General features: G+C 31.4%; 2 protein-coding genes across 4 annotated transcripts; both read left to right on the forward strand.

The window, feature by feature from the left end:
* Positions 1-15,348: 15,348 nt before the first annotated feature.
* Positions 15,349-16,248, forward strand: LOC129295284 (uncharacterized). The gene is made up of 2 exons (XM_054933781.1): positions 15,349-15,465; positions 15,546-16,248. The coding sequence occupies exons 1-2, from the start codon at positions 15,349-15,351 to the stop codon at positions 16,056-16,058; spliced, it is 630 nt and encodes a 209-aa protein (XP_054789756.1). The 3' UTR covers positions 16,059-16,248.
* A 2,695-nt stretch (positions 16,249-18,943) lies between these two features.
* LOC129295286 (transcription factor TCP4-like) lies at positions 18,944-20,908 on the forward strand. 3 transcript variants are annotated; one of them, XM_054933784.1, is made up of 3 exons: positions 18,944-19,089; positions 19,181-20,247; positions 20,657-20,908. In XM_054933784.1, the coding sequence occupies exon 2, from the start codon at positions 19,361-19,363 to the stop codon at positions 20,210-20,212; it is 852 nt and encodes a 283-aa protein (XP_054789759.1). In that variant the 5' UTR covers positions 18,944-19,089; positions 19,181-19,360; the 3' UTR covers positions 20,213-20,247; positions 20,657-20,908. The 3 variants fall into 3 exon arrangements, with proteins under 3 accessions (XP_054789759.1, XP_054789758.1, XP_054789757.1); XM_054933783.1 differs by having other exon boundaries at positions 18,944-20,247; positions 20,534-20,908; XM_054933782.1 differs by having other exon boundaries at positions 18,944-20,247.
* Positions 20,909-21,867: the final 959 nt, after the last annotated feature.

Genomic DNA, 21,867 nt, shown 5'->3' on the forward strand with positions numbered 1-21,867 from the left:
CAAATAAAGAAATAAAACAAAAAAAGCAAAAAGAGGTCTCCCTGGTTTAGGCATGATCTGTAGCTAATATGCGTTGAAGTTGCTCATCGATTTGTATGCATGAACAGCTCCATATCATCGATGTTGACAGATACTGATAGGGAAGATAGCAAAGGTGGGGATTTTCATCAGAGAGACTTATATATTGACTAAATAATGTTTCCAAGAAAAAATTGTGAAGCCATATCTTCTACGAAATTTATGATTAATAATATTTTTTATAATTCAGTAATATTGCACCTTCTCATAACTTTTAGATCACACGAAAAACTTGAAAAATATTTAAAATTTAGATATTCAAATATTTTTTTCTAAATTTATTCCAACCCTACAATATCATCCAAAGCATCGGCCATAATGAAATTAAAAAAAAAAAAACAACTTTTAATGACTTGATTGTCTAAGCAGTGACCTCATCACGGGCTGGGGACTTCCCCCCCCCCGGGGGGTTAATAACTTTGAAAATAATTGATAATATATTTTGCTTGGAAAAAAATAATGCTTCACAATATTACCGACTAATTTAAAATTAAACGGTACCTGATTTCAACTAAATGGAGAGATAGCTTTCTCATTTTCTTCAATCAAATTGTTTAAATTTTAAACCTTACATGAAAAATACCTAGTACCTTTTACAGCAAACATGCGGTGGAAGATAATAAACTAGATCAATAAATATGATTTTTATATGATTATTTGACTGGATTAAATTCGAGTATTGTCATGTCCAGTAAAGAGCAATTATTTCAAAGACCATTCACACAGGTTTAAACTCAAAGCTTTATACTTAAGTCGCTGTAACTCGTCTCGTCTCACCATGACTAACATGCTAGCTGGTTTTGATGAATGTAATTTCCAAAAAAATAAAAAATAAAGTTACCTGGGTTAGTATCACGGTTAAAATAGTATGAAAATAAGGGGGAACCCATTTGCTTAAATTCATAAACCATTAAACTAATATATTAATTGATTTAATAAAATATTTTATTTATAACTGATTTGATCACAATTTAGTCATAGTTTCAACTATTAATCCTTAATAAAGTGTGTTTAATTTACCAGTTTCAATCACCGGTACGGTGGCTTTTAAAGAAAATAATGCCTTTAAAAATGAGCAAAAAGAATGATGTTGACTGTTGAGAGGGTCAACACAGATAGAAAAAAGCATGCAGAGCATTTTCGTGGCTGTGATTCTTGGAAGTCACTCTCTTTTGCTCTACTTGTGCAGTCATAGTCTCCATTTAAAGCCAAAGCATGCCTGCTGTCCACCCACCACTCCATATGTTGATCGCCCAACTTCAAAATAAAATAAGATAAAATAAGGAAAAAATTTGCTCAACTGTTCATTTAAAATCCATAAATAATTTAAATGATCTCAAAATTTGGAATTAAAAACGCTGCTAGATAATTAATTAGAGCTATTGTTAGTTTTTTTAATTATTTCAGTTTATCATCTCCTGAATGTTTTAAAAATATATTAAATCTGTAACTTTGTACCGTTGAGAGCATGAATACCGATTTTAAAAGTAAAATTACTAACTAACAGCGATTGAATTTAGTAGAAAATGTTACTCTAACAAAGAAAAACAGACAAACGGCTAGCACTAATAAACCCCGTAAAAGAGGAGTGAATTTAAATAGGAGCATTAGGCCAAAAAAAGAATAGAAGCAAATACATGCATTTTTCTATCTTTTGCGTCAAGTTTAGTGAATTGAATTCAAGAGTTTATTATTATTATTATTATTATTATTAAGAAGGCAGGTCACATAATTCAAAAAAATCAGCGGCGCTCATAAAAACTCGATGGCAAACCATTCATTAATAAATTATTGTACCACTCCTCCTGCTGTATTTATATAATAAAGAGAGGACATTTATTTTGATTTATTTATAAGGAATCTCGATAATTATTTTGTTTATCTTTATTATTTTGCATTTATTAAATATTAAAAAGTTTATTAAAAATTAGAGTATTTTATTTTAAAAATAAATATATTTAGTAAGAGTAAAGTTAAGAAATTGTTTAATCATTAAAAAAATTAATAAATTTTAAGATATATTTTTAATAAAAATATTAAAAATAATTTAAAAATAAAATTAGAGAGACATACCTTTACGAAAAACTGAGTCCGCCAGCATAAGACCAAGTTTGTAACTTCACGTGGAAACCAAAAGCAAATCTGGTTCCATCGGCCACAACCGGAACAACTATTACACTCACACTCACTGACTCGCAAGCAGGACATGTTATCTGATTGGATGTTCAAAATCATAATTATGCATTTATCGGTTCAAAGTCATTTTTAATATATTTTATTAAAATTAAAAAATATAAAAAATCATTAATTTCATCTAAAAATTTAATAAATTTCCAACTTTTTTCTCAATAAATATACAAATTTTACTAATATACTTTCTCTCTCATATTTAATGAAGGTTTTAGAAAAAAATTTGTAACAAAAAATTATTAATATGACTTATAAATAAAATAAAAAAATCTTCACTCTTTACCGTATAAATAGAATTAAAGAGAGTATAATTTTAAAAAAATAGTTAATTTTGTTAACCATTTTTTCTTATCCTCAATATGATGTATCTCTAACTACCTCACTATAACTAATAAGAGATGGTTGAGTCATTTACTTTGTCCAATAATATAACAAACTTTTAATTTTATCCCTAATTAAATAAAATTTTTTAAAATTTATATTACATTCTATATCATAGTTAACAAGTTTAAACATGAGTAATATTGAAAAATGTAATTAACACCCGTTAAGTAATTTGTGTTGAGGACTAGAGAATTTTTACAGAAGACATCTTATAATAAGAAAATGTTTAAACTAAAATGCCCTTGTGATGAATTTTTCATTGTTTTTCAATTTAATGATACTATCATTTAATGAAAAAAATTAACAAAAAAGACATCATAAATGCTCCTTAAAAATTGTTGTTTTACTTGCATAAGAAAGAAAGAAAGAAACTATGTTTAAAAATGAAAGGAGTGATTATTATCATCTCACTCTCTCCATTTTAAAACTGCTGGCGTTATATATATATGTATATATATATTGTTCTCGTTTCAAAATTTCTGTCTCCTATTATTCTTATTTTAATTTAATTACACCAGACTAGATGAAGTAAAAGGATATTAAGTGATATAATACTTCGGTCAAGCTATAATAACGTTTTAGATTAATTAAATATCTCTTAATCTATAGTATATGTATTGAGCTGAATTGTAAATAATATGAAATGAAGACAGCGGAAGTTACTAACTGCCAGTGAATGGCACGTGTTTTAAAATGATACAATTATCATTAAACAAAGGGCAAAAGAATAAATTGAACTTTAAACTATAAATTTAAAAACATTTAAAATCTTAAACTCATTTTTTATTTTTTAAGCAATGTTTTTTTTAATTTTTAAAAATAATGTAATATGATTCTTGTCGTTGATAAAAGTTAACTTTAATAATTAATTAAACAGTAAATAATAGAAAAGAAAATCAAAAATTACAAACAAAGACTAGTAAAATTATCTTTTTTTATAATTTTTTGAGTGGTTTGTTGTAATTTTTAATCATTTTTTATAATTTTTAAGAAATATTTTTTTTATTTTTAGATCAACTAATGATTAAAAGTTAGCTTTTTTTTCAATAGAAGGAATTTAATTGTATTATTTTAAAAATTAAAATAAAATTTCATAAAAAATGAATTTAAAATTTTAGATATTCTGATGTCTATAGTTTAGGGGTGAATTCATTCTTCCAACCTTGAATACCTACGTCGCTACATTTGACATTAGTGAAAGTGGGCGCACTTGCGATGACCGATGTTATCTAGTGTTGGCCCGACTTGATTTAAATCGTAATAAAAGGAGGAAATGAGTTTTGAATGTGTGGAAATCGCCGCGCTGGACCATTGCTTCCGCCTTTTATTTTTGAAAAAAATTGATCATTTAGTTGTTATAGTTTTAATCTGATTACAATTTAATTTCTCAATTTTAATACATTATAACTTAATTCCTGAAATTTTAATTTATTTATAAATTAATTCATAAACCTTGCCTTTTACAATTTAGTCATTAAAGTTTTAACTTCTTAAAAATATTTTAAAATTTATTACTGATATTTTAAATTATTTAAGTCTTTTAATATTTATAAATATTTTTAATATTTAAATTTTATTTTTTAAAATATAAATATCAATATTTAAGAGATTGAAACTTTAAAGATTAAATTGCAAGAAACAAGATTTAGGGATTAATTTATAAATAAGTTAAAAGTTCAGGCACTGAGTTATAACGAATTAAAGTTGAAAAATTGAGTTACAAATATGTCGAAACTATAAAAATTAAATAATTAATTTTTTTATTTTAATAACAAATATTATTAATAAAACAAGTATTATTAATAAATTATTAACATTTGAATCTTGTAGTTGTATGTAGAGTAATAAATAAATCTGATCATCTTAGCAAGCGAAGTCCAACAAGAACCTTTCAAAGATAGGAGAGTGGAGAGGTCGTTTGTGATGGTTGATAGTGAACTATGGTTTGGCTGTACTCCCCACTATTTCTTATTATTGCGTGATATCTTTTTAAAAATTTATTTGATCCTTAATATTTTTTTATTTAAAATGTAAATAGCTCGTAACAATAATTTATGTAGCAATAAAATATTTATTCTCATGAAAATATATATCCTTTCTTGTTTACTCTTAAGCCCTGTTTGATATCATTGAATTAGGAAGAAAGAAATTGAATTATAAACAAAATCTTGATGCAAGCACGTTTGGTAGGCAAAAGTTGTGATTCATAAGGAATCCAATTCTATCAAAAATGTTAGAATTTGATTCTTTCTCATGTTCTGTGGAATTCATCCCTATAGACCTTAATGCCTTCTGCTTCAATGCTCCAATCTTGACGTCACACACCTCTGTCATCCTATCACCCTTTTGTTTTCCCAACAACTCCTTTGCCACTACTCCTTGTCTCCAATGGTCAATGCGAGGCAGCATTATCTTCGATGCGATTCGATTCAAGGACGATCGCCAACGGTGAAGGGGCCATCACCATGCGTTCTTGCCAACACTGAAGGACTCTCACCGTGCATTCTCATCAACAATGAAGGACCCATTACCATTTGTGCATTCTCATTGACGATAAAGTATCCATCACTCTATGTTCTCGCCGACACTTAAGGATCTATCACTAGTAGTGACCCACCTTCTAACTCTCTATTGATTCAAAGAGCTTCATACCATCATCATAGGTTGACAATGCCATCATCTATTGATGACCCACCTCCTACGACCCTCTCTCTTTCCCCCTCTTCCTCTACTGCACACAAGTCAACGACTCCATAACCAGTGATGAGCCACCTTCTAAATCTCTGCCAACTCAAGGAGCTTTGCACCGTCATCACAGGTCGAGAACTCCATCATCCATCGATGACCCACCTCCCACGACCTCTCTCTTTGCATGTGTGTGGGGGGCGTTCTTGGTCCAGGCATAAATATCCAATAATGGATAGTGCATAAACCATGTTGTTAAGCGCTTGCTTCTTGGTCTAGGTGCAAATCTAGCAATCTAAGAGGTGGACGAGGAAGATGAAGTACATGGGTCTTGGGGAAGGTTGTGATGCTTGTGCTTGGGATTTCAACTTTGTAGAGGGAGATTTTTTTTTTTTAGGGATATTTTAGTCTTTTAATATATGAATATGCATATTAAATAATAAATAATATAAGGATTTCGTGCACATACCAAACAAACACGTGTAATCTAATTCTATTTCAATTTTAATTTTGATTCTATTAAAAACATTTTTATCAAAACAAACGCAGCTTAGTTTCAATTCACAATGAGTGTGAATGAAGTTATAAACTCACATATACAAAAATTTATATTAATACATACAAGAGGTAAGATAAACAGAGAGAGTAATGCTACGCTACTTATATTTTGAATCAAGATTGGTTAAAAAAATACTAAGATTTTGGATAAGAGGGAGTAAGACACGTGGAAAGTTATTTCTTATTTCTTCCTATGCAAAATATAAGCATTTTTTAAGGGGGGTTCCTATATCAGTAAAGTCATTGTTCTTGTAAAGACATATATCATTTTTTTCCTTTTACTCTTAATTTCAATTATCAATATATTTCATGATATGTAAGAGATAAATTTATACAATGCTTTAAGCCAAGAAATACAGGGGATGAAATGAAATTTTTTTTCACATGTATTAAATTTCTTATTTTAAATCAAAATTAACTGAGGAAATGTTTATATTTTAGGCTAGTAGAGTATCATTTTCTAATTTCATTCTTATATTACGTACTCCCTCCAAAACTACAACATATGTCATTGGTAACTAATTCATATTTTACGAAAAATATTTGTTGAAACTTTATTTTTTTAAAAATGTTCACATATTTACATCTATGCACTTGATTTTTCCTAACATCACACATATTGTCCTTAAATATGGAGCATTTAAAGACAATGAATATAAAAAAAACAAGGGTATAAATGGTAAAAAAGATATAAAATTATATTTTAAACTAAAGAATACTTATAAAAAACAACTTATATTATAGAAGGAGTATACATTTCTTCTTATTTTTAACAGGTGTAAGGTTAACCTCCCCCCCCCCCCCCGAATTTGAAGACAAATTTAACAAGTCAATTGTCATTTTTCTACTTCCTCGCCACTGCACTTGATACGTATCCCTATTAAATGACACTTTGCATAAAAAAATGTAGTCTCTAATATAAGTAGGTTATTAATTATATATTTTTTAATATTATTTCTATTTAAAATTAATTAATTAAAAGAGAGTGTAATATAAATATAAAAATATTTCATTATAGGTGTCTTGCAATTATGATAAGAATTGGAGGGAGTAGTTAAAAACTTAAAATCCTCTAGCAAGAAGAGTAAAGAATATTTCGGAAATTGAAATAATAAATTTAGATAAATTTTGGAAGTTGGCGAGTGATAGTCATAATAAACTGATGTGGAAAAAGGAGGGGGTAGTAGTCTAAGGAGATAGGAACAGGATCTAGAGCCGTCCTAAAGCGGAGGGAGTGTGAAGGTGGTGAAAGGTCCTACGTCACATTAATGGAGCATTCATGAGATTCATTACCCCCTCAGCCTCACACTCTACAGTCTACTCTCCATTCCATCGTAAGCTCTCAGCTTCGGAGCATCCCATACCAATGGACGCGTTAATTTGGTCAAACTCCTCGGTGAGTCCCGTAATATTTAAAAAAATTTAGGGTTGAGTTTAGAAATTAAACAAACAAATTTTTATTCTAAATTTATTCAAATTGCCTAAATGAATTCAAAAAATTTGGGTCAAGTTCGAGCATGAATAGGTTTAAATACCTGAATTTATTTTTTATTATTAATAAAATAATATATAATTTGAAAATATTAAATTTTTAAAAATTAAAATTAAAATTAGATAAAAATAACAAATCATATTTAATAATTTGAGCATTCAAACTAATCTAAATAAGCCTAAAAATCTGAGAGGTTAAGGTCGAGTCTGACTATATAAATTTTTTAATATGATAGGATACTTTGCCTTATGCTAAAAACCAAAAAAAAAAAAAATCTTGTAAAATTTGTCTTCGACATGAGAGAGTTAATAATTTTAGCTTTTTCATTATAATTAAATAACAAATTTTTTAGACTATACGTTTAGAAACGTTTGAGACTTTAAATTTATTTTTGGTGTAATATCTTTCTTTAAATTTTAAAAATAGTGCAGTATTATCCTTACCATTAACAAATATTAATTTTAACAATTAGTTGATCAAATAATTTTTTGGATTATTGTATGTAATTTTATGTCATTTTCTATATATTTTTGTGATCATTTTCTGTAAATTTTGAGATCATTTTTAATAGTTTTTTAGTCAACTAAAGATTAAAGTTAATTTTTATTAATAATAAAGTAACATTGCACCAATTTTAAAAATTGAAGGAGAGCATTATACAAAAATTGAGAATACTTTTAAACTTATAATTTAAAAACGAAATTACCCTTTCACTAAATGGCTCTATTCAAAACTAAAAAAATTCGAGTTTTTTTTCCTTTTAAGCGCACGATCTAATGAAAAAGACCTAGTAAAACGAAAACAACAAGCATTAATATTGAAAAACTATAATGAATACTTCCCTAGATATTTTATAAGAGATTTAAGCAAGGTATATAAAATTATATCGGTCATTAAACTGGTTATGGCATCGGGTCACGGGTTAGTAATTCAATCGGGGTTGAACTGGTGGCAAACCGGTCATGATTAAAATAATACAATTTAAATAAAAAGACATTAATTATAAAAACATTCAACCAAATTCAATCACTAAAAAGTCTAACAATAATAAAATACTATATTTTTGGATTTAGCATGCTCTGCCTTTAATTTTTTATTTTGTGACTTTAATTTTACTTTTTTTTGTTATCTTATTTCCAAACTTAGAACTTTAAAAAATTAAAAATGAAAAAAAAATGAAAAATAACGTCATTTTAGGGGTAAAATTTTGAAAAAATAATATACCGGTTAAACTTGGGTTGATCGGGTTACACTGGTTCACTCTCTCACTGGGTTAAAGGTAAATCCAGACCAGATAAGAGATCGGGTCACTGGTTTTCGAGTTGACCTAGCCGATTCGATCCGATTTTCAATAACATGGGTTTAAGTATCTTTCTAAAAATGCTTTGCAAAAATGATTACAGGGGTACAAAATATGGAAAACTTTAACCGGTTAAATTGCTGACGTTTCATTTAATCTGTACATATAAATCCAGACTTTCTCAGTGTCATCTGCCAAGTGAGAAGTTTAAGGTGGGGAAAAACAGTTCCACTCCACCAAATTAATAAATCCATTGAAACCAAGTCTTGGTTAAATAAATATGAGTTCGTACGGTAGACCAGAGACATGAGCTTAACGTGAAGTTTACATATGCTAGTTTTTATCACGGTTTAGGCCTGAATTTATTTAGATTGTATCTTGTCTGTCTTAAATTTTAAAAGCTTTAAATAGGATTTTGTGAAAGTAGGCTCAATGTGTGTTTATTTTTTAGTTTATCAAAAGTTTGTTTGATAAAAATTAATTTAATAAAAGTAAGTTATTATAACGAAATTTATGTTTGAATATATTTTTTCAAATATCAGTTTAGTACACTACAAGTTATTTGACTTGTGATAGTAAAATATACTTTTAAATGTATAATTATTAAAGAGGACATTAATTTATGATGATTTATAATTTTTATTATACAAATGTATTATATTTAAAATATTTAAAAAAATGTGATAAAAATTTTAAATAATATAAATTTTGATTTATAATGATAAAAATTTGATCTCTAGTTATTTATATTTTTTAATTTTTAAATTTTTATAAAATGTAATAAATGTTTATAATTTTTATTATACATTAATGCTAAAAATTAACATGATTAATTATTCAATTTATAATGTTAAAAACTTGATACCTAATTATTATTATTGAAATAATAATTATATTTTTAATGAATTAACTATTTTTATATAAAAATAAGAGATTAAACTTAAAGTAGTATGGTCAAATAACATTTTACTTTTTAAATTCACTTTTCAATAGTTTTAAATAGTTACGTTTCAACTATTATTTAAATATACTTTAAGAATGTACTTTTTTTTTGTAAAATATTTTGTCTAAACAACTTCTAACTTTTTAAAAGTAAAATTTTACTTTCTGGACGTGAAAAGCAAAAAAACTAAACGGACTCTTAGTCTATTTGTTTTTAAACATACTTGATCTAGTCTTAGAATCAACATAGTCTTTTTTTTTGTTTTGTTGGTAATATTTATTATATTACTCTTAAATTATTCATCTTTAATGAATATTGTTATTAAATTAAAAAAATCAAAAAAGAGGTATTTTAGTATATAATTTTCATTTTTAAACCACATTTTTAAAATAGTTTGAGTTGATTAAAATGTTATTGTATTTAAAACAAATCAGGGTTAGATCTAGGGTAAGCCAGGCTACAAACTTGGATTACCACCCTGCCGACTGCCATACGCGTGCCCAATGGATAAAATTGTCAGAAAGTTTAATTCTACCTCAATTCTTCATCTTAATTCTTAACTATAATATAGGGCATTCTTTTAAAGCAATAACGAGTTTAGGAATACATATATGGGGGTAAAAATTGAAAATCATCCAAATTATGGGAGGCTTAAAGTTTTTCAAAACTGATTACACAAATTAAATTAAACCAAACCTATATGAACCAATCAACACTGATAACAAATAATATTCAGTTTAGTTTATCTTTTGGCAAAATCAACTGATTTGGTTGGATTCGGATTTTTGTCTATTGAAACTTGAGTGAATTCTTATTTTATTTATTTTTATAAGTTTCTCCAAGCTGTTTCTCCCTACTAAGTTTAGTTTTTTTGTAAGTCACCAATAAAAAAATCTATTAAAATTAACTAAATATCTTTGATAATAATTTAAATTTAAAATCAAGTATTTAAAAATAATATATCAATTTTTAATAGTTAAAGATTATTAGCAAATATGTATATGCATTGATTATGAAAAAAATATCTCAAAAAAAGAAGAAGACTAGAATCAAATCTAATCCAAGTCAAACCAAATCACTCAAAAATTGAACCCAAGTAATTAAAAGAAAAAACATAATAAATCTCAAATTTTGGTGAACTGATTTATCTGGCTTGGTTTGATTTTTTTCTCAAAATCGAACTAAATCCACATCCTTAAATAAGAGGCTAAATGTAATTATTTCATTTTTTACAAACAAATTAAAAAAATATAGGAACAGTGAAATTGGGGCCGGGGGCAAGGATTCATTACTGTCTAGAATCCAAAATGTAATTTTTATATAACTTTCAATTATATTCTTATTTTATTATACTCTACCAAGTATCTTACGTACGAGATATTCTTCCCCTGTAATCTTGATGTCAACTTCTCGAGAGTGGACCCCGCTTCGAGAAAATTGGTGTTTTACTTTTTCATTCCCGTTCGTTGTTCTGGGCGGTGTCTTAAATGTTTTTTTTTTGGTTTGGTCAGTTAACAAAATATAAACAAAATAATTAAATTTCATATTATTTACGTTTTAAATTTTAATATTTACTAGTACATGTCATATTTCTATATCTGCAACGATTAAAGGTAATTATTCTTTTACGTAAAATGTGCATACAATTATCCCCAAAAAAATTGTCATAAATAAACAATCATTAATTTTTACTTTGAATAGTTTGTGAACTTAGTGAAGTTTATGTATCCACTTGAATTATTTGTGCTTTGCCATGGAAAAGAAAAAGCTACCTGTTTAACTCGTAATTAGCACGATGACTAGCATAATCATTTGGAAAAATGCTGCAACCATTCAAAGCAAAAAACTCAAGTTTTTCGTTTGAACCATTTCCTTCTGTTTTACTTTTGTTGATCGAATTCTATTTATTTTAACTTTGGTTGTAATTTGGAAGAAGACGAATGAAGAAAGAAAGAAGGAAACACAAAAGATAGTTACACTCAGGATTCGGCAAGCAGGGTATGACGATGAATGGAACCGTGGACCCAGCATCGGTCACCAAACACACCCTCTGGGTCATCTCAACTCTCACGAGTCGATAATTTACTTTAATTACTTTGGTTTTGTTTTTTTTTAATCACTAGGTATCTTTTATTTTTTTTTACCGTCAATTATAAGATATATTCCATTTGTTAGATTTAATATATATTACTAAAAATTTTACATTTTAGTGCAGGATATTCGTATGGATTTAATTGAAATGATCGATTAAAGACACCATTAAGTATTCACACAAAAATTCCAAACAACAGTAAAAATTGAATAAGATAGTGACGACGAAAGCTAGCAGATATATTTTTCGCTATTGCTATCATTATTTTTATCATTATTATTGTTGGTGATAAAAATGCAGAGAGATTGAATTTTTACGTCAATTGCATGGCTTATATTCATTATATTGTGTTTGAGAACGGGGAAGAGCACGTGTTGACTGTATTTGGCTTTGGTTTCAACAAATAACAATTTGTAATGGCTTGTTTGGTAGCATGGAATTGAAGGGAGAGAAATAGAAGTGAAAGTGAAACCCATTATTTTAGATGTTCGGTATGCAGATCTCAGTTCCAGAAGGAACCCAGCTCGACCAAGATCGATGGAACTCGGCTCCATCACGCCCCAGTTCCATCTTTGCCCTCTCCATGTTAAAATATTATTTATAAATTAGCATTAATTAATAAGTTCAATAAATTGGTCCTTATGATCTTGTGTGGACCGTGATAGGTGGACCACACAAGTGAGCCCAATGGGCAGAGGTCCAACCCACAACCCAGTAGCCGTCAGTTATTTCCTATCTCTTAACTGACTGAGTCAGAGATAATAAATAATATAATTATTTAATTATTTAATAAGGCGGTTACCGATTTGATCTATATAAGACGATTAGTCGGTAACCACAAACACACAACTCATTTTCTTCTACTTCCATTATCTCTGAACTCTCTGAAGGCTCTGGAGATCTGTGGGTTGTGTACCTGCCTATACTCGAGGTAATCGAGATTTCTCTAGCACTCATGAATTTTTCAGGTACGCATATATTATTTTATTTCTTTATATGAATTGAGATATACAGATTTAACACTCCAATCTTCTCTCGTCTTTCCTTGATGGCTCCAATCGGAGTCGGCGACAGAGACACGTCAAAGGTTGAAGCTAGTGGTGAAGTGAGCAAGATGGGTGATGATTGTCGCAGTTGCATCAGATCTGCGCGATAAGCGAGAACATGAGTGATGATTGCCGCCAATGCATCTCCGAAAATCGAAGTCTGCGGCAAGGCGATCGAGAAGGTGGGTGATGATTGCCACCGTTGCATCTCCAGATCCATGCGATGATTGAGACGATTTTTGCCATCTCCGCATCTCCATTCTTTGTCTCTTCGACTTGAATGCTCTTTGATTCTTTTTTTTTTTATTTGAATCTCCAAATTTGCTTTTGATGATTGTTGGCTGAGTTTGTTTTGGATATATATATATATATATATTTTACAAATACTGGTTTGACTTGTAATGGTTGTAGCTGAAGGGGTTAAGGGGTTTGGGATTTTTCCAAGCAAAGGCATTCATGTCTTTCACATTAAAAAATGGATATTTTATTTAAAATTTATATCTCATTTTTATCGATACACCAAACGTATTTTTAAACTTAATTTTACTTTCATTTTCACTTCCTTTAAAAACTCTTTTACCATGTCAAACAGAGAATAAATACTCATCCAATCTAGAGATGAGTTAAAATAGTGATAATGCGAAAAAGCTTTCCTCTCTTTTGTTGTTATATCAGGATTATTATAAGTCTCATTTAGTATTGTGATGGACCAAGTTTAGAATATTGGGCGTTTAAATTCAAAAATACTAATCACTCGAGCTTTCCCTTAAACTTTACTTAGCTTACATAGACACAAAGGTTGAAAAATGTTTTAATTATATCAACATCCATTAAGGAATGGAGGAAAAATAACCTGGGAAGATATCTGATTGTGAATGAATACCATCTATTTTTGTCATCTTCCTATGCCCCCATAAAACTTTTTCTTAGAAATTAAAAAAAAATCACTTGTACTGTACTTATTAAACAAATAATATTAAAAAATATCGTTAAATAATAGCAATAATAGTATATTTTTTTAAAAAAATGATTTTTGTCATGCACGCACATTTATTGAACAGCGCTATTGTGATGGACCATATAGTGCCCGTTTGGTTTGCGTCAAGAATCGATTTTTTGGGGTTTAATCGATTTTCAAAACAAAATTTGCCAAACAGTAGAAAAATGCAATAATCGATTAGGGAGGTTAAACGCGCGTTAATTCTTAATCTACCAAAACCAGCTTCAGCTTTAAGCTTTTTACCGTTATTCACGTGCTCTTTATCTGTGCCCTTCACGTGATTGAGTTCTCTTCTTTCTAATCCTCATTTGTCTTCTATCAGGCGCAGCTTTCTTTCTGTGATCTCCTCTTTCGTTCAGCTCACCAATCGGTCCTCACGGTGGTGTCGCCGCTCTGTCATCGTCCAGCCATCCCCAACTTAGTCACCGTCCACCATCTCCCGTCGTGCCGTCTCTGCCGTCGTCCACCCACCTCCAACAGGTGTGCCGTCTCACAGTCGGTACTCACAGAGGCAAGGATCTTTCGACTATCTTCCAACTCTGTGCAGATCTGTGGTCCTCGTGGCGTCACCTCCTCCGTCCACCGTCTCTGAGTTGCTTCCAGTGGTGGTGATCTCCTGCTATGGTCGAGGAAGGCAGTAAGCTTTATCTATACTCTGTTTCCTCGATCTGCTCATGGTCCTCCGTCTGTCGCTGATCTGCTCGTGGTCCTCCGTCCGTCGCTGATCTGCTCGTGGTCCTCCGTCCGTCGCTGATCTGCTCGTGGTCCTCCGTCCGTCGCTGATCTGCTCGTGGTCCTCTTCAGTCGGTCTAACTCAGAGGTAAGTGATCTTCTCTTTCTGGACGATCTTGTTCAGGTTTGATCTTGGTCAAATTTTGTTTTCCTCTCCACTCTGATCTATGCATGGATGGATTTGTTCTCGGGATTGCTGGCTTAGTTTTGTGTGGCTTGAACCATTTATAACTCTTGAACATTTGCAAATAATAAGATGGGTGAAAGTTGATTTTTTATGCTATTTCTGTGTTAGTTTTGTGCCTAGTTGAACTCTGTGCTGAACATGGGAGATCTGTTAAAAGTTAATTTTGTAGCTATTGAAACTTGATTTTAGTCAAAATCTATGCATTTGCAAATTGTGGGAAAGCTGGTGAAAGTTAATTTTGTGCCAAGTCGAACTCTTTGCTGGTTTTGGTTTGTGATCACTGATTACTGGAGCTTTATTCTCAAACATTATGTTTTGCATATATAGGGGTCATTTAGTCAAATTTTTTGCTGTGTGAGTCTCTGTTGAATTTGGCTCCTCTGAAAATTGCCAAATTTTTATCATGTAATATTTTAATTATAATTTCTATAATTAATATGTTAGTTTTTTACATAGTATAATGAGTAACAATAAGTCAAAAGCTTCATGGGATCGAAGAAATACTAGAATCTTTATTGACATTTGTTTGGAACAAGCTCGAAAATCGCAAAGAAATGGTGGTAGTTTTACCAAAGCAGGATGGCTCAGCATAATTTCTACCTTCAATGAGAAGACTGGACAGAAATATGACAGACAATAATTCAAGAATAAGTGGGATAATATGAGAAAAGAGTGGGTACTATGGGATAAGTTAGTTTCAAGTGAGACAGGATTGAGTTGGGATTATGCAAACAATACTGTGGATGCTTCAGACGATTGGTGGGAGAAGAAGATATTGGTATGATGTTATTATATGAGGCTTTATATTTATTTTATTTATTTGTGTATTATGTAATATTATTGATAATTTATGTGCAGGAAAATCCTTTATATGAGAAATTCAGACATAAAGGATTACCATTTGCCAATGAATTAACCGAGTTGTTCCAAGGTACTATCGCTAATGGACCTAGAGCATGGGCACCTTCAAGTGGAGTTTTGCCTAACATTTACAATAGGAATGAAGGTGAGGATGAAGAGGTGTATCGGCCTGATATGGCAAATGAGGGTATTAATTTGGAGGAAGGTTCAGGAGATAGTGATGAGATCTTAGGAACTACTGGAGTAAGCAGTGAATTTAATAGAGTAGTTCTAAATGCTTCTCAAGGAACCTTAAGTGGAAGCAGTGGTAAGAGGAAGAGGGGCGAAAGCAGTAACGGTAGAAAGAAGAACAAGTTACCTAGTACAAGTCAAATAGCAGATGCAATGAGTGTGATAGCTCAGACAACAAAGGAAGAATCTCAACAGGCCAAGGAAACATCAATTCCTAAAGTCATGTCTATAGTCAAACAATGGGAAGAAGTTGCAACTGATAAACATTGGGTTTCATGATGCATGTCACTCTTCATGTCCCGAGAGGCTAGGGTGATGTTTTTGACGATGAAGGATGATAAAGAAAGCGTTTTGGAGTGGTTGAGATATGAATGTTACAAAAATGGTTGATTATTGGAGTTTTAAAACTTATTATGAGTATATGATCTTACTTAAAAAGTAATCTAACATGTTTGTATTATATTGTAGAATTTAACTTATGTAGCCTCTTGAACTACTTATGTACTTTTTATATATGGTAATTGAGTATTACAATGTTGTGGAAAAGTCATTGGTATTTCTATAGATGACTTATTTAGATGTGTCTATAATTGAAATTAAGTGCACGTATTATTTATGTGTTTGGCTACAGATAGCAAGACATATGGAAGAGTCATCTAAAAAAAGGCTAAATAGAGCCCAAAAAGTTAGTGCTCTCATTGGGTTGTATGCAACAAGACATTTGTGCAAAGAGCCACGAAGAAATAGTGAATATACAGGTCATTTGTGAGTGAATGAAATTTTAGAAGGACACCCAGTTCGTTGCTATGAAATGTTTAGAATGGAACCACATGTGTTCCATCAATTATGTAGTGAATTGACACGATATGGATTGAAGGATACTAGGCAAATGAGAGTACAGGAGATGGTTGCAATTTTTTTAAATACAATTGGATATGGGTTGGGAAATAGGATGGCACAAGAAAGATTTCAACATTCAGGAGAGACTATTCATAGACATTTTCATAAAGTTTTAATGGCTTCCTCGAAACTTGCAATGGAATATATTAAACCACAAGACAAGTCCTTTCGTCATGTATCAAACAAAATAGAAAATGATAAGCGATATTGGCCATTCTTTAAAAATGCCATTGGAGCAATTGATGGCACACATATTCCATGTGTAGTCCCTGCTAGTGAAAAATCAAAATATATTGGAAGAAAAGGAATCCCTACGCAAAATGTAATGGCTGTGTGTGATTGGGACATGTGCTTTACTTTTGTCTTGGCTGGATGGGAGGGCACTGCACATGATGCTCGCATTTTTCAACATGCCCTGACAGCTCGATCCATGAACTTTCCACACCCGCCTTCAGGTATTTTTATTTGTTCAATTTATTTGTGTTAGACTTTCCACCTTACAGGCATTGATAGTAATTTTTTTTACAAGGTAAATATTATTTGGTGGATGCTGGTTATCCAACACCAAATGGATATCTTGGTCCGTATAGACGAGAACGCTACCATCTTCCTGATTTTAGAAGATCAACTGGATTTGCAAATAATAACGAGGTCTTTAATTATTTTCATTCAAGTTTACGGTGCACAATAGAAAGAACATTTGGAGTTTGGAAAAAGAGGTTTGCAATTTTACGCAACATGCCTAGCTATGACTACGATATACAAGTTCAAATCGTTGTTGCATCAATGGCGATACATAATTTTATTAGAAGACACTCTAACTCTGACGCTGATTTTATGCATCATGAGATGGAAGATCAGGAAGATTATGAGGACCAAGAAGACCATGGCGTTGATGGATATTCATCCATGACATCTTCTTCATCAGCTATGACTAGTATTCGTGATATTATTAGGGACCAACTTGTATATTATCATCTTCATTAGTTGTTGTAAAATTACTGTTTTATATTTAAGAATTTAATTTTCTTGTCTTTTATTGAATTTATTTTAAGCAAGATATATTTAGTTATTTATTTACATAAATTTAAATGTTAATATTAATATAATTTAAATTTTTAATTAATTATATATGTAGTTTAAATAATATATTTTGCTTTTTAAATAAAATGTAACAACTTTAATACTATTACATACAAATCTATCATTAATTTAAATTTAAAAAACAATGTCCTTTATGGTAATTTAAACAGCTAAAATTGATTCTAAAAAAATTATCCAAACATCTTCAGTTCTGTTAAAATCAATTTTAGAAAAACAGCATCCAAACATATTGCGTTCTAACATAATCAATTATGATTAAAATCTACCACTTAATCAATTATTTTCATAATCTATTATGCCCAACTGAAATCCAAACGGAGCCATATAAAATATAGGCGACTCATAGGGCTAAAATTAATAAATGACCAAAAACTCTTGGGACAATCACACTCCAGTCTCTAAAATAGTTAAAAAAAAAAATCACTTTAGACTCAATGCATTTTGATATTATATTGCAAATTTAAGGGCATTTGTTGTAATTTTTTTTTTAAGAGTAAAAGTACAATTTTGTTTTTACGTGATTTGAAAATTTAAATTATGTATAATATGACATCCATACGTGTTTAGTTGATCTGTAAATTAAAATATACATCATACAAAACATGCACACTGTGATATTAATGCATGTCCAGTTGATTTATAAGTTAATCAAAATAAAATCACATAAAATATGTACAATATAATGTTTATGAATACACAATATGATATATATGAATGCACAATATGATGTTCATGAAATTTTTAACATAATGTCCATGTGTGTTCACGCATGAATACTGTATTGAGAAAATATAAATATCATATTATGAATTCATAAACGTTGTGTTGTATATTATCTACGTTACTTATATATCTTATTAAACTTACAGATCAATTAGACATATATGAACATTATTTCATACATTGATGGACACTATGTTATGTATGATTTGATTTTTTAAATCATATAAAGGTAAAATTATACTTTTACTCTCAAGAAAAATTGCAACAAAGGCTTTGGGCCTACTATACAATAACATAATATATTGAGCTTGCAGTGTAATTTTTTGTTCTCTTGAAGCTTACAGTGCGATTCTCCCAAAACTCTTTAATCTTCACTGACACACTTATCAGCGAGGACAGGCATCAGCCATCTCTCATTCTCCGCTTATTAGGTACTGTACCATCTCGTTCTCTCAACCTCGGCCAAAACCCTGTCTTCTTCTCGCTATCCCGTGTTCTCATTCTTCATTTCTAGTGCAATTCTTGTTCAACAAAACCTCACCCTCTTCACATTAATTCTAAAGCCACCTTATAGATAATTCAGGTACCAAGGAGGAAGCATTGAGTACTTTTGACTTTTGCAGCTTGTAAATTCATCTGGGTTTTGGATTATTTCTGAGAGATTTCAATGGCAGGTCTGGTTTTTCCCGGGATTATTTCACGCAGCTGTTATAGAGTCCTCAGAGTTCACTAGGGCAGAAACAAAACCGCCGAATAATTCAAAAAAGAGAACCAAAAAGTTGGAATCAGAAACTATCGCTACCGCTAGGGCCTATAATTTGAGTATAAACCCTCAATTTCAGTATCTTCTATGGATGAGAAGGCATAAAGGTATGGGAATGAAGAGTGCTGGAGGAGGAGAGATTGTCCAGGTTCAAGGAGGTCACATTGTTCGATCCACCGGTCGGAAAGATCGTCACAGTAAGGTTTATACTTCCAAAGGTCCTCGAGATCGGAGGGTTCGTTTATCGGCCCACACAGCGATTCAATTCTACGATGTTCAGGACCGCCTCGGCTACGACCGGCCTAGCAAAGCCGTCGATTGGCTCATCAAGAAGGCCAAATACGCCATTGATAAGCTCGCTGAGCTTCCTCCGTGGCAGCCTGCGGCCGCTAATACGACGGAGGAAACTCACAAAGCGGAAGACCCTGAGAATTCTGAAGCTCCTTCCGGGTTTCTCCCGACGGCGATTGATTCCGACGCAATAGCTTTCTTCCCCACCAGTTCTGCAGCTTCCTCCATCAATTTCCAGAGCTACCCGTCGGAGATGATCTCCAGAACAACGAATTCCGGGCAAGATCTTGGCCTGTCTCTTCATTCGTTCAATCAAACGGCTTCGAACGACGAAAACCTGTTCGGTGGTTCGAACCCGGCCGAATTCGAGTCGAATTTTCAGAGGATTTTCGAGCCTAATTTGTTGATGGGCCAAGGTTCGATGTTTCCTCAAAGGGGGACCCTTCAGTCCAGTTTTTCGCCGCTGGTTCGCGCATGGAGCGGCGTACCCGTGGCTTCTTCGGAGCAGCATCATCAAAATCACAAGTCGCAACCTTCCATCTTCGGCGGCCGCTTTCACTCCGACGGGCTGCCGGAATTCTGCATTCCGACGAGAATTCAAGACCAGCAACAAGAACCGTCATCCACTTCTCCTAATTCTCACCACCACTGACCAAAAACTATCCTGCGTGCTTCTACACTCATCAGGTAATCTAACCCCATGAATTACCATTTTTTCTGTACTAATTAGTACTTGCTAGATTATGCTGTATAATTAATATGCACATGCGGCAGGTCAATCACTTAATTGGTCTAGAGCGTGCTTTCAATATCAACATGAAGTATGAGATCTACAGTAGATTATAAATTTTAGTGAGCGTGATATCTCACACTCTGAGCAAACAAATTCCTTGGAAACGCGTCTGAATTACAATTATTTAATAAAAAATAAACAAAAAAATGATCGTGAAGATAACAACTAAATCTCATGCAGGATACTATTTTCTTCAATTTTTCCAACAAGTAATAGTGGGCACTGTTAGAGATTTGAGCGAAGGTAAAAGAACAGGGATTTTCTGTTGTGAAGTTTGTCATATTAATTAATCATGTCATGCAGGAGGAGCATTTTGAAGCAGATATGCAACTTGTAAAGTTGGATTGGATTCACGTCGTCATCTTATTTTGATTTGGTATTATTGTTCATGCGTATTGCAGGCATTATAGTTGATGCCGTTTAATATGAAGTGGGTCTCTTTGAATTTATATACACTATATGACACTTTGTTTAATTACTTGATGGGTTTGAGATGAATTCGAACATCCTAGTTCTAACTCAAGCAATACATTAAGAATAAGTGTGTGTTTGGAAGCTCGTTGGCATTGACAAAGGGTGAGAATACATTTATTTTAGAAGTCGCAGAAACTTGTTTTCAGCTGTTTCCAAACATAGCTTAAATCTGTTTGCTTTGATACCTTTTCATGCTTCATTCACGTTCAAGTAACGTTGACACTTGACAAGACGCAGCGTGTTTAAAATTTAGTCTGGTGGGCAATGCATGGCATTGAGGTTAAAATTTAGGGATGTAGCGTGATTAATGGCACCTCAATGCCTCTTTGCCATGCGACTTAAGGTTGGAAGCTTTCTATGTATTCTCACATATTGTCTTGTGTCTATATATCTTTTCTGCTTTATGAAAGAAAAATTATATGACCAAATTTCAGACCATACACGTTCTATTTATGTCCCTGCCTTGCCAGCTGTTTGTTGGTATAAAATTTTTTATGTGAATTGGGTCTTAATTTATCAAAGTTAGGACATATCAAGTTCAAGGAAGTTGAGATATTTATAAATTGCCTATTAACAATGTTTTCATATTGACATGAAATTTTAACTTACAAATTTATAAATGATGGATTAAATTCTTACTAATTGGACTAATTTTTATTGGTCTTTGACCCTTGCCATGTAATGAACATACTAGTGTTAATATTCAATATTCACAACAACAAATGTTGGCTTAAATGGCAAGGGGTTTGAGTTTCCTTAATCATCAGCTCTTAAGTTCAATCCTTGGGGCGACGGGAATGGAGAAAATATGCTTAGGAGAGTCACCCTCTTTTGAGTTCCCTCCATGCTCGAATTCATATAAATTGGGGCTTTTGACTTTGGATACCGAATGGTTATACCAGAAAAAGAAAAAAATTCAATATCACACTTGCACAAAGTCCAACTGCTCACATTCTAAAAATTTCTAGGGATGCCTAAGACTTGTTATCTAGATAGCAGTGTACTTGGTTACGAATGTCTTGTTACATCACGGTGGTTTT

The sequence above is a fragment of the Prosopis cineraria genome, unplaced genomic scaffold, assembly GCF_029017545.1.
Source record: "Prosopis cineraria cultivar Desert tree isolate PC_DT_omini unplaced genomic scaffold, ASM2901754v1 PC84, whole genome shotgun sequence".
NCBI lineage: Eukaryota > Viridiplantae > Streptophyta > Magnoliopsida > Fabales > Fabaceae > Prosopis > Prosopis cineraria.